The sequence below is a fragment of the Orcinus orca genome, chromosome 6 (assembly GCF_937001465.1).
Source record: "Orcinus orca chromosome 6, mOrcOrc1.1, whole genome shotgun sequence".
Taxonomy (NCBI): domain Eukaryota; kingdom Metazoa; phylum Chordata; class Mammalia; order Artiodactyla; family Delphinidae; genus Orcinus; species Orcinus orca.
This window is the reverse complement of record NC_064564.1, coordinates 108,314,230-108,326,568: the sequence shown is the minus strand read 5'-3', so window position 1 is coordinate 108,326,568 and position 12,339 is coordinate 108,314,230. Positions and strand designations below refer to the sequence as shown.

Genomic DNA, 12,339 nt, shown 5'->3' with positions numbered 1-12,339 from the left:
AAACACAGTTTGGAAACCCCCAGTGGACATCAGTCCTGTCATTCTACTGAGGTGAGTGACTGTTGCCTTGGCGGGGAAAGGTGATCCCCCATCCCTCTGTGGCGCAGCTGAGCGGGCCCAGGTCTCCCTTGACTCCTGGCTCTGTCCCAGCAGGCCGCTCATGGGGCCCTAGATCAAAGGCTAGCTTCCTGCCCTTGCGACCTTGGCAAAGCCCTCCCAGGCCCGACTCCCTCTCCTGAGCAGCCCTTGGTGAGCCAGGGGACAAGGAGCGGGGGGCTGCAGGGTTCGCAGCCTCTAAGGAGGGAAAGCTATGTGAAGATCCAGGTGATCCAGGCTGCTTGTGGCCCAGGTACAGCCCTGGAACGTGGTACCACTTCCTCTGCTGGTTTTCAGCTGACACGTGAGATCCCTGGGGGTGATTCTGAGGAATGATTACTCTGTATGCACAGCTAACGGATTAGTTTTTACAGCAAGCGGTATTGAATACCTGCTAAGAGCCAGCTCCTTTATTGTATTGTTTCATTCAATCCACATAGCTACCCTGTGGGTTTAAGCATCATCATACATTTTACAAATGAGGAGACTGAAGCTCAGAGAAGTGAAGTGACTTGCCCGAGGTTGTGTGATACCCTGTGATGGAGCTGGGATTCACACCCAGGTGTGTACGATGCCGAAGCTGCGTTCTGTCTGTGGCACCCCACCGATTCCGTGCTTAGGGTAGGAGGCTCAGATAGGGACGCTTCCGAGAGGAAGAGGCAGTCCTGGGTAATCGTTTCTGGGCTTACAGGAAGATAGCAGCTGTGAGCCTGGGCACAGTCATCCTGTCCTACTGCCCTGTGAAATCAAGACTGGTAAGGCAGGCAGCTTGTAGTAAACAAACAAACAAAAAACAGCTGGGCTTTACCTTCAGGAAGACTCGGATTCAAATGCCGTGTGACCTAGGGCAGGTCACTTAGTTTCTCTGAACCTCAGACTTCCCATCTCTAAAAGGTAATGCTAAGCCCTTTCTTACAAGGCTGTTGTGTGGAGCTGAGATAACATAACCACACTGCCCGCACACATGAGTTGCTCATTCAATTACATTTGTCTGTCATTATAAGTTGATGGCTCTCAAACTTCCATATGCGTAAGAAATACCTGAGAATGCAAACTGCTAGACCCCAGTCTCAGCGATTCTGATTCGCAGGTACTAGGGTGGGGCCCAGGAAGAGCTAGTTCACAATTTTGCCCAGGTGATTGTGATGCAGGTGGAGTGAGGGTCCCGCTCCAAGAAATAGTCTAAGGAAAGTACACTTAGGGCCACTGATGGCAGAAAGCTTTTATTCCCGAGTCAAAAGCCAGGTTCTAAAACTACAGCCTGCTCCCCGGGCCAGCCAATGCCAGGGGCACAGAAGGAAGCTTGTGACCGAGGGGGCTTAGCGCTCACGGCTTGGGCTTAGGACCCATGGTCTCGTCCCAGCCCTTCCGACACGTCCGGATGATCCACTCGTGCTCGTCATCATCTGCAAGAGAGGAAGAGGGAGAGGCGGTTATGCCCTGCGCCAGGAGCCCCCAGGCGGGGTCTTGGGGCTGGGGTGCATGTTGGAGGTGGACCTTGCTGACGGAGCCAGGCACAACATGGATGGGCCGCTCTGAGCTGGGCCCGTGCCCAGTGTGACATCCACCAACGTCACCCCCGGGACAGCCGGTCGAGGCCTTCGTTTCTTTTCTGGGCTTTCCATTCTGGACGCTTCAGAGAACCTGTGGTTTCCCAGGGGGCTGACACCCTCCGTTTGCCCAGGTCCTTTCGGTGGGGAGAGGAGAGGAGGATCTGGGGGTCCTGTAGGCCCACATGCATTTATCTCCCTTAACTTAATCCTCATGACCACCCGATGGCGGCAAGCCCACCTTTCTGTGGACGGACTAACAGGCTCAGAGGATGAGTCGCTAGTCCACAGCCACAGTGTTGGTACGTGGGAGAGCCCAGAACTTGAGCCCCGGGGCTGTCTGAGTACAAGGCCTGTGCTGTTTTTAAACCTCAGAGAGAGAGAGTTGAGTGGGACACATCCCTTAGTCCACAGCACACTCTCTGTGCCAGGCCCCTCTGAGGGCTGACTCTATTTTCATTTTTCCCCTTTATCCTCCAAAGCCACACCCAGCCCCTCCCCCCACCACGACAGAGACCCACTCCAATGGCGGGATATATACCCCTAAAAATGCACGTAGCTCTGTAAAATGTGTACTGTTGTTTTGTGTGCGAATGTGGTTTCAATTTACATAGATGGCATCGTGCTGTGAATTTCATCGTGCCTCACGTTTTTCACTCAACACTACATTTTCAAGATCTATTCTTGTTGCGACGCGGACATCTAGTTCTTTGCTCCTGACTGCTGCCTAGTATTCCATGGTGGGCTTCCGTCATGTTGTACTACCCATCCTCCCAGGGGTGGGCACGCAGGTTGCCTCCACCTCCGGTGACCGGGAATGACGCTGGGACAAACGTTCTTGGGTCCAGCCCTTCTTGGATACGTGGGAGAATTTCTCTGGGATTATATTCCAGGAGGAGGGTTACGGAGCCGTGCACAGACTTCATTCCCCAAGACTCCCAGCGAAGCCCATGTTTTTTTCCCCAGCGCCGCAATGCCTGCCTGCGGTCCTTCCCTCGTTCCTGCCTTCCCTCTTCCTGGGGATAAAGAGCCCCGGCCCAAACCCCTGCCCTCGAGCAGCTGTCCTCAGGGCGCAGCACCAGAGTCTCTTGATTCCTACCCTCACCCCCTGCCTAGCTCAGTGTCTCCCTCCCGAGAGGTGGGAGTATGGAATTACTCATCCTCCTTGGGTGCCAAATGGCAGAAGCTAGACATAAAAGACACTCCTTGAGAGCTGAAACGCAGAGGGCCTGAGATATCCTACCCTCCAAACCAGAGGCGCCTGCCAGGAGCCCTTTCCTCTTCTGTGACAGCACCACTCCCCGGCCCAGGGAGACAAGGCTATTGTCACCCTACTGTGTGCTCTGTAATTTACAAACGTCGATCTGAGTTTTTTGTGAGAGCCCAGTAGGGTACGAAAGATTACCTCCACTTTACAGAGGACGAGCCTTACCTCGTGTCCACGGCCAGCGGAATTTAAGCCAAGGCTCATCAGACCCCAAAGCCTGACTTTTCACCCCAGGGCAGGCCCGACGGTGCCAGAAGGCGAGGCTGCCCCACAGAGCCGGCCTCCTCCGTAACCACCCCCATTAGTTCTTTGTCTGTGACCTCAGGAGAAAGGCTCTCTGCCTGCACGCTCTGGCCTTTGAGGACTGCCCTCAGCAGCCGGTGGGCCTCAGTTTCCCCGAGGAGGCTGCGGGGGAATCCGCACCTGGATGTCAACCCCGGGGGGTGGGGGGGGATGGTGGGCGGGGAGAGCGGCGGCACACAAGGAGTTAAGTGCTGGTGAAGCCCCCTTTTGCCACACCGAGAGCAGCCTGGTTGATAATTACAGTTCTGAAGTCTCCGGGCTATTCGAATCAGTGCAGCTGCAACCTCTTCAGTGGTAACCCTGAAACCAGACCAACTGGGTTTATTGTGCTGAACCAGTCCTCAGGCCCCTCCCTGATGGTTACAAATTGACAGCAATGGACTTAACAGCCCTCTTCACTACCCCTTTCACTCTCTACCTGGCCGCTCAGTCACCAATTTGAATGACAGATGCCTCCCCTCCCAGCAGCTGCTCCCCAACCCTCCCCTCCACCTCCTCTGTGCCGCGAGGCGGCTCCCCTGTCCCTGCCACGCCAGGGTGAGACTGCCCAAGCACATTTCATCAATATTTAAAATGGAATTAAACCTGCAGCTTTGATTAATGCCTCCCAGATCCCGGCAGTTGTGATTACTATTTTGCAAATTGCGATTGTTGGAATATGTTAATATGATTGTCTGAGAACATCTTCACCTTCTAGGATAATTTTCCCCCTTTTTCGGCAGGACGAGAGGGGGAGAGGAGGGGGAAAAAAGATGGGGAAAAAAACACCCCGCAAACTCTTTAATCAATTGTAAATTATTACCCTTGGCACAATTGCCGGTGGTTCAGAGGAAGGGGAGGGAGATTTCTGGTTTGGTGCATTTATCTTGAAAACTTTTGGCCCCCACTGGCCCAGTAATTCCACCCTGGGATGTTATGGGAATAATCTGTTTGTCTCGGTACTATTTAGAATCAAGAAAACTGAAATAACCTATGCTTCTAAAAATAAGAGGATGATTACTTTGTTGTATATTCATTCATTTAACAAATAATTTCTAAACACTGACTATGTGCCAGGCATACTGCTAAGTTTGGGGGGCGGGTGGGAGACACCATGTGCCACATGAGAATTTAGCAGCCACTGAAAAAATATGGTTAGGAAGTCTGTATAGCAACATAGGAGGAATGTTTCTGATATTATAATAAGCAAAAAAAAAAAGATGGAAGGAGGTAAGAAACAAAATTCCATAGACAGTATAATCTGTGTAAAAATTGTGCACAGAAGAAAAATTAAAAATAATAAATTGAACGTGAATCATGGTCAGCTCTGAGCAGTGGGGCTACAGAGGTTCTTCTGTTTTTGTTATTTCCCAAATCTTTCATTAATGTGTATCTGCAATAGAAAATAAAAATAATCATTGGCTTTTTTCCTACCCTCTAATTTATTGCCTTGGTAATTTCATGCATTTTAGTAAATGAAGCAAAATGTTTCTAGGTTCCTAGAAACACCAATAGGGTTCTTGAATTTCTAAAAAGTAAAAAAATATTGGTAAAAATGCATAAAAGTTGGAGAATAGACAGATCTCCTGCGCAGAAGAATTCCAAACAATTTATGTGGGTAGTCTGCCGTCAAGGAGTTGGGGCATAACTCCCTATTCCTTAGATGTGGGCTGCATAGGGATTTCCTCGTAAAAAAGACAGTATAGGAAGGGGGTAAAGAACCAAAAAAAGAGTAACTTTTCAATGGAGAAACCTGACAAACACACCTCATCCAAGTGATCAAGGTCAACATCAGCAGTGATAAGCCCTGTGGATAGTGTATAGCCTTGATATGATGAAAATGGCCCTTACCTCTGTGGTCTTCCTCCCCCAAACCCACAACCCCAGTCAAATCATGTGAAAACCATCAGACAAATTCCAATCAAAGGACATTTTACAAAACACTTGCCCAGTACTCCTCAAAAGTGTCATCAAAAACAAGGAAAGTCTGAGAAACTCTCACAGCCAAGAGGATCCTAAGGTGAAGTGACAACTAAATGTAATGTGGTGTCATGGGTGGGATCCTGGAACAGAAAAGAGACATTAAGGAAAGATGGAGGAAATCGGAATGAAGTATGGACTTTAGTTATTTTTATTTAGTTAATAAAAATGTATTGATATTAGTTCATTAATTGTGACAGATGCATGGTACAATATAAGATGTTAATAATAGGGACACTGGATGTGGGGTATAGTGGGAACTCTCTGTACTATCTTTTCAATAATTCTGTATATCTGAAATTGTACTAAAATAAAATGTTTATTTTTAAAAATGCCTGAAAATCCAGTGTGCTCTGTAAAAGGTGAGATTATCATGTTCTCCAAGAGGAGTGGAAACCTTTTCACATACCCAACCATCCAAAATAAAGTCCTTCACGCCCTTTCCTCTGTCCTGGGCCCTGCACTTCACAATTTATGATTCTACACAAATATGGAGAACAAACTAGTGGTTACCAGTGGGGAGAGGGAAGGGAGGAGGGGGCCATACAGGGGTGGGGGTGGGGAAAGGGGTTATTATGGGATTATATGAAATCATATGTATGAAACTTGAAAATTGTAAAGCACTATAGAACTTAAAGAATCTTTCATTCAATAAAAAAATTTATGAGCCTACACTTACTTGCAGATTTCCTTACATAGTTTTCTCTCCCACTGGGCTGTAAACTTAATGCAGAGACTATGTCTGCCTGTTGACCACTGGACCCAGCGTGCCGTAGGCAACCAACAACTGCTTTGCCAGTTGAAGTCTGGAATAAGTCTGTTGCCTTCTGATTTGTCTTTGATTGCTATCAACAAACATTCCTGACACCTATTTCTTGGCATTCATGTCTCATCTCAAATGTCACTTCTCAGTGATCCCTGATATCCGGTGTTCATTTTATCTCCTTCAGGGCGTATGCCTCTTGCTGCAATTTTCTTGTTTATTTACATGTTGTCTGTCTCCCCATCCACACTACAAGCTCCAATGAAACCAGGGCCTTGTCTGCTTCTTCACTGTGGCATCATCAGACCAGTGTCTGGCACACAGGAGTGCTTAGCCCACATCTGTTGAATGAATGGATGAACGATTAAGTCAACAAGCTCAATCCTGTGGCCAGCCCTGTGCCTGGTCCTGGGGGACAGAGGGGACTGAGACCCAGAGGGTTGACCCAGGCACTCTGTGGCTCAATCTATCTGCTCTTGGGGCACAGAGGTTTCTTTATTCTGGTTCTCAAGCTTTGGAAGTGACCTCGCTGCTCCCTGCATCCCCTCCCCTGCTGCCCCCAAGGAATCTCACCAATCACTAGGAGAGCTGGGCTTCTTACAGAGAAGAAAAGGAACTTGCAGCAAGAGAGACCCCGAATCTGACCACAGGCCACCCAACTGAGAAGCTTTCCCTGTGAAGGCTCCCCACTCCTTCGCCTGGACCTTAAGAACTTTCCAGCCTGCCTCCCTCCCCGGCTGTGAAATGCAGCTACCCTGACGTAACACAGTCGCCCACAGGCATGTGTTCAGTGCCCCTGTGCCTTTGTACAAGCTGCTCCAGGGAGCGGGGGACACCCTTCCTTTCAGGACCTGGTTCATCAGGTGCAGGGCCTCTCAGAGCTCAAGAGAGGCCCAGGGCACTTCCCAGTTCTGGACCTTAGTGAATATAAAAGTGAAGAAAGACCTAAACATGAGTATAACAACTGCAATATATTTTAAACATGTACGTTTGACACATTAATTCTTTCAACACAAACAACCCAATGTAACATAGATGAGTTTTTCTAGGATTTCTGTCAAAGAAGTAGAAATACACAGCGCATTAAAGATGGTGTGGTCAGGACGCAGGGCTGCCTGCATGATCATGGTTTCCTTTCAGGCCTATCACAGCCCCAGCTTCAGGCACCTGATGAATGTGTGTCCCCCTGGCCGTCCTCTGCCACCATGGGCCCTGCCTGGATGTCACCTTCCCTGACCCAGGCTGAGGTCATGGTCATGGTCACCATGATCAATTCACTCTTCAGAGCCCGGCGCAGATCCAGCACTTGAAAAGTATTTAATAAGTATATTAAATATACTTATTTAATATGGATGAATGAATAAAGAAATGTAACTTTGGGGACATAAAAGTAATAAGTTTGCTCTGTGGGATTTAGAAAAAGGGGGAAGAATTTCTTCCCCACCCTCAGCCAACGGAGCTGAGAGGGCAAAGCAGACATGCCAAGGGCGGGGCCAAGGCCAAGGGCGGCGCCAAGGCCAAGGGCGGCGCCAAGGCCAACGGCCGCTGTTTCCTTTCCTGTCTCGAGGCCAAGGACCGAGCAGCCCCACCACATGGGGAGAATGGGTTGTCTGGGCTCACACCTGGGCGCGAGCCACGCTCCGGAAGCTCAAAGCCCTGGCTGGCCTGGGGCCCCACGGTGAGGGTGGGAGGGGCAGGCCCGCACAGGTCACCAAGCAGGGCCCAGGTCACGGAGAGTGTCATTCGTGCAGCCTGCAGGTCGGTGCAGTGCTGGCGGAAGAGGAGTCCTGAAAGTCGGACGGCACATGCAACACAACGTTGGCTCCCCTGATGGCTGGCAGGGAGGCGGTGTGGCGCAGTTGTTAAGGGCGCGAGCTTTGGAGCTCGGCCGCCACTAGCTCAGAGACCTTGGGCAGATGGCCTCGCACCTCTCTGGTTGTCATTTCCTCATCTGCGGAGGTGCCTGCCTGGAAGGTTTCCTGGGAGGATCAACTGAGGTCATTCCCGAAAAGTGCTTAGCACAGTGCCTGGGGCGCAGGAAATGCCCCAAACCAAAGAAAGCCAGAAGCTGTCTTTGCAAGATGGGACTTAAGGGCCCCTGCGACTGCACAGCATAGGCTGGAGGGAGTTCAGGGTCCTTTGTGAGCCCTGCCGCCATCTTGCTGGGTGATCTTGGACAAGTCACTGCCCCTCTCTGAGCCGGCTCCTTGTCTGTCTAGTGGGTTTAACCAGACCTCCGGCAGAGGGCAGACTGGGGACTGGCGGGGCTGAACGGCCCTAGGTGGGTACCCAGGAAGTGTGAGCTCGGATCATCATTTCGATGGGCCTTTAATTCCCAAACTGGGTACCTTCAAGGGGGTGTTCTTAAGGAACTCAGCAGCCCTGGAACTTCTGGTTCCCTGCGGGGGCGGAGGGAGGCGCTGGGGAGGTGGAGATCTTTACACAAGGATCAAGAGCCGCAGCTCAACTAGTGCTTTTGTTCAGAGCGAGGGGCAGCTTGGGGCAGGCGAGCACAGAGAGGGCAAACGGGCTGATTCAGGTCATCAGGCACCCGCAGGCCAGATGTCGCTAGCTCATGGCACGCCTTTGGGCCAAGCACACCTGCAGCGCCCACCTGGTGTGCGGGAGCCTTGGGTGGGGACAGGGAAAGGGAGGAGACCAGGTGAGTCAAGGTGTCCAGCCTCGGGAGAGGGGATGAGGGTCACACTGGCCGAGCACCCGGGAAGCACAGGGCTCTGTGGAAAGGGGGCACGTCCGTCCTCTTCTCAGTGAGTAAAAGGCATTGGCCCCAGTCAGGACAAGGAAACCAAGGCTTGGGGTGCGAACCGTCTCCCCACCTCATTCCAGCAGCGGGGAGGGGAAGGGCACAGAGTGCTGGTGTGAAGGTCACACTTGATGAGGCTGTGTGTGCACGGGCACAAGTGGGCGTGTTTCCGTCGAAGTGTGGGAATCTACCCAAGTGTGAGCGTGAATGTGTGCAAGTGTGCATCGGTGTGCCGTGAGTGTGTAAGTGGCTCTGTCTGAGGCGCAGGGTGAAGAGAGAGTGCGCCCGTATGGGGACCCTCAGCCTGCGTGTGACACGCGGTGTGTGGCTGGGTGAGTGGCAGGCGGTGTGTGAGCGTCTGAGTCTGTGCGTGTGTGATCAGATGTCAAGGGAGGAGGCGTGCAGCTTGCAGTGACAGCCCGGCGCGCACCCAGAACGCCAGGCCACGCCAGGCTCCAGGGCAGGAGCTCTGCCGTGAGGGCTGCCCTCTCTTCCTGGGGTCAAGGCCAGCGGGCTCTCAGACGGCTCCTGTGTGAACTGTGGCTGGGGCGAGAGGTGCATGGCAAACCTGGCACCCCAGGCTGTGGGCAGGTGCAGTCCCCAAAGCCCGGCCACACCCTCTGTGCAAATGCAGGGGTGAGAGCGGCACCCAATGCCGGGCCATCCCTGTCCCAACTCCTGCAAAGAGGCTTTGAACTTTGCTGGCAGAGGTGTGGCCAGAGGCCAAGGCCACAGCGTCGCCAATATTGACTGACAGGTGGCTGCCCAGGCAGAGCCCACCATCGGGCAGGAAGGGAGGCCCGGGGCTGCTCTTGCTTTCCCTGTAAAGGAGCATCTTCTGGGCTGGGTGGGTGGAGGTCTCCAGGGGGTAGGGGTGGGTGTGGTGAGGCCAGGCTGCTTCACCCACGGGGAACTAGAGGGGCAGGGCCCAGCACCCACAAGCTCGTCAAGGCCTATTCCACTGTAAGAGACATGGGAAAAAATGACTGACTCTGAAACACAGAAAGAGAAACTGCAACACTGAAATTAATAAATGTTATAATTAATGCATAAAGCCTGAATTAATTATTAAATTTAGAAATCAAAACAATGTTATTACACTTGAAATCAATTCGTAGGCTTGGTTTCCTCATTTGTCAAGAATTCTCCAGTGTGTACATGGCTCTCAAGAAATCACAGCCAATTGTTAAAGTCTTGCAGTCACACCATCTACCAAGCAAAGTCTGAAAAATCCTTTCGAAGTTTTAACAGCAAAAAATTACATTTAATATGGGAGCGTGGCTACATTCTGTTTTAATATGTTGAAACCATTGGGTTGAGACCTTCGAGGTCAGACCTAGGGCTGGATCGGGCTGTGACCGGGCGAGGGTGAGTCTGGGCAACGAACATGGTGAGCTGGGATCAGGTCCATGTGCCGGGCACATGCATGTACTTTCCATGCCTGATCTCATGCAATTCTCATACCACCTTTGTTACGTGCACAGTTGGTGTCTCAGGTGGCATTGCAGATGCTCCAGTTGGTGGGTAAAGGGAAAAGTGCCCACGGTCATAATGACCTTTGGGAATCTCTTAGGAAAGCCCCAGACTGGAGAAGGACGTCTCACTAAGTGTCGTACTATTGGGATTCTGACACTATTGGGACAGAGAGTTATTCCTGCTGTTGAGGTCCAGATGCATAGCTGGCCTGTGTTTATGGGCCCTACTGGTAAAAAAAAAAAAATACACATCCTTAAATACTAGCATCAGCCTGTGTGTGGCAAGGTGCTCACACAACAGGAGGTGCACAGGGACGCAGACCAACTGATTCACATCTCCCACACTCACTCCAGAGCAGGTGTGTGCTAAGTAGGGGAGGGTGCAAAGTCACCAACACCATCTATATTGCTATTCTTCTTGTTTCCCTGATTCCCACTTTTATTTTTCAAGCAGTCATAATTGCATTTGTGTTCACTAAAGATGTCTGTGATGCCTGGCCGCTGTACACAGGCAGCGCTGGGAAGCCAAGTGCTGAGGCCAAGGTCACTCGGTCGGCCCTTGCTCTGACCCTCTGCTCCCTTCTGCCCCTGCTCTCCAGCTGCGTGTGGACAATGGACTGACAGGGACGGGCCTGGCACTTGGGCCTGTCCTCCAGGTGGCAGATGCTGGGGGCAGAATTAAGGCTGGGACAGTGGGGATGGCCAGGAGGGATGTTAGGATGTTAAGGACCTACGGAACTCAGACTAGAACTCACTTAATCCTCACAGCAATCTTGCAAAGTCAGTGTTATTATTTTTTAAAGATTTTTTTTAAAAATTAATTAATTAATTAATTTTTGGCTGGGTTCTCCACTGCTACACGTGGGCCTTCCTTAGTTGTGTCGAGTGGGGGGCCTCCTGTTGCAGTGGCCTCTCTTGTTGAGGAGCATGGGCTCTAGGCGCGCGGGCTTCAGCAGTCATGGCACACGGACTCTAGAGCGCAGGCTCAGCAGTTGTGGCGCTTGGGCTCAGTTGCTCCGCGGCACGTGGGGTCCTCCCGGACCAGGGCTCAGACCCGTGTCCCCTGCACTGGCAGACGGACTCCCAACCACTGCACCACCAGGGAAGCCCCAAAGTCAGTGTTATTATCCCGTTTCACAGGGGAGGGCTCTGAGGCTCAGAGAGATGGAGTTATATGTCCCAGCTCACTCAGCTAATAAGGGGGTACAGGTTCATAGCCAAGTCTATCTCCAGAGCTGCAGCCCTCAGCCACTACAGACTTCCCTGAAAAATCTTTCTGCAACTACTACGTCTTTACTGTCTGAAGGATTGAAGCTAAGCTCCCTAACCTGACATTCAAGCCTCTCTCCAGCCCACACTGTGTCCCTCTGCTTTGAATGCCCAGCTCAGACACACTCCTACACACCCATCAAAGCCTACTCTGTCCATCACTGCCTAAGGGAGGCCTTCCTTGACTACTCCTCTGTCTCCCAACACAGTAGTGGGTCTCAGGTGCTCCATCTTGAGTACCCAGGCCCCTGCATCTCTGTGCCTCTGCTCATGTTTTCCCTTCCTTTCCAGGCAGCAAAATCCACCTCTCAAACTTTAAAGCCTAGCCAAACACCACCTTTTCCAGAACATCAACTTGACTTGGGACACACCGTTTTCTCTGTGCTCCCCCAGCACACTGTGCTTCTGACTCCTGGCACCAGCAAAGCAGGGCACTCCCGGTTTTTTGGAGAAAGAATCTCATATCTGGGACTTCCCTGGTGGAGCAGTGGTTAAGAATCCGCCTGCCAATGCAGGGGACACGGGTTCGATCCCTGGTCCGGGAAGATCCCACGTGCCGCAGAGCAACTAAGCCTATGCGCCACAACTACTGAGCCTGTACTCTGGAGCTCGTGACCCACGACTACTGAACCCACGTGCCCAGAGCCCATGCTCCGTAACAAGAGAAGCCACCGCAATGAGAAGCCCGCGCACTGCAATGAAGAGTAGCCCCTGCTCACTGGAACTAGAGAAAGCCCGTGCGCAGCAACGAAGACCCAACCCAGTCACAAATAAATAAATAAAATAAATTTATTTTTAAAAAAAGAATCTCAAATCTGATATTCCACATTAAACATTAATATAAACATCATGGAGAATATAGACTTATTTTGGACTTCCTTCCATGTACTTTT

The 12,339-nt window shown here is 51.3% G+C and overlaps 1 protein-coding gene across 2 annotated transcripts in view; it reads right to left on the bottom strand.

Annotated features, from left to right (window-relative positions):
* Nucleotides 1–1,300: 1,300 nt before the first annotated feature.
* MORN5 (MORN repeat containing 5) overlaps nucleotides 1,301–12,339 on the bottom strand; it is a 33,457-nt gene continuing 22,418 nt past the window's right edge. For both annotated transcript variants that reach the window (XM_004269258.2, XM_012532850.3), the window contains one exon: nucleotides 1,301–1,502. In XM_004269258.2, coding sequence (XP_004269306.1) covers nucleotides 1,423–1,502 — 80 coding nt within the window. In that variant the 3' untranslated portion in view covers nucleotides 1,301–1,422. The remainder of the gene's footprint in view (nucleotides 1,503–12,339) is intronic.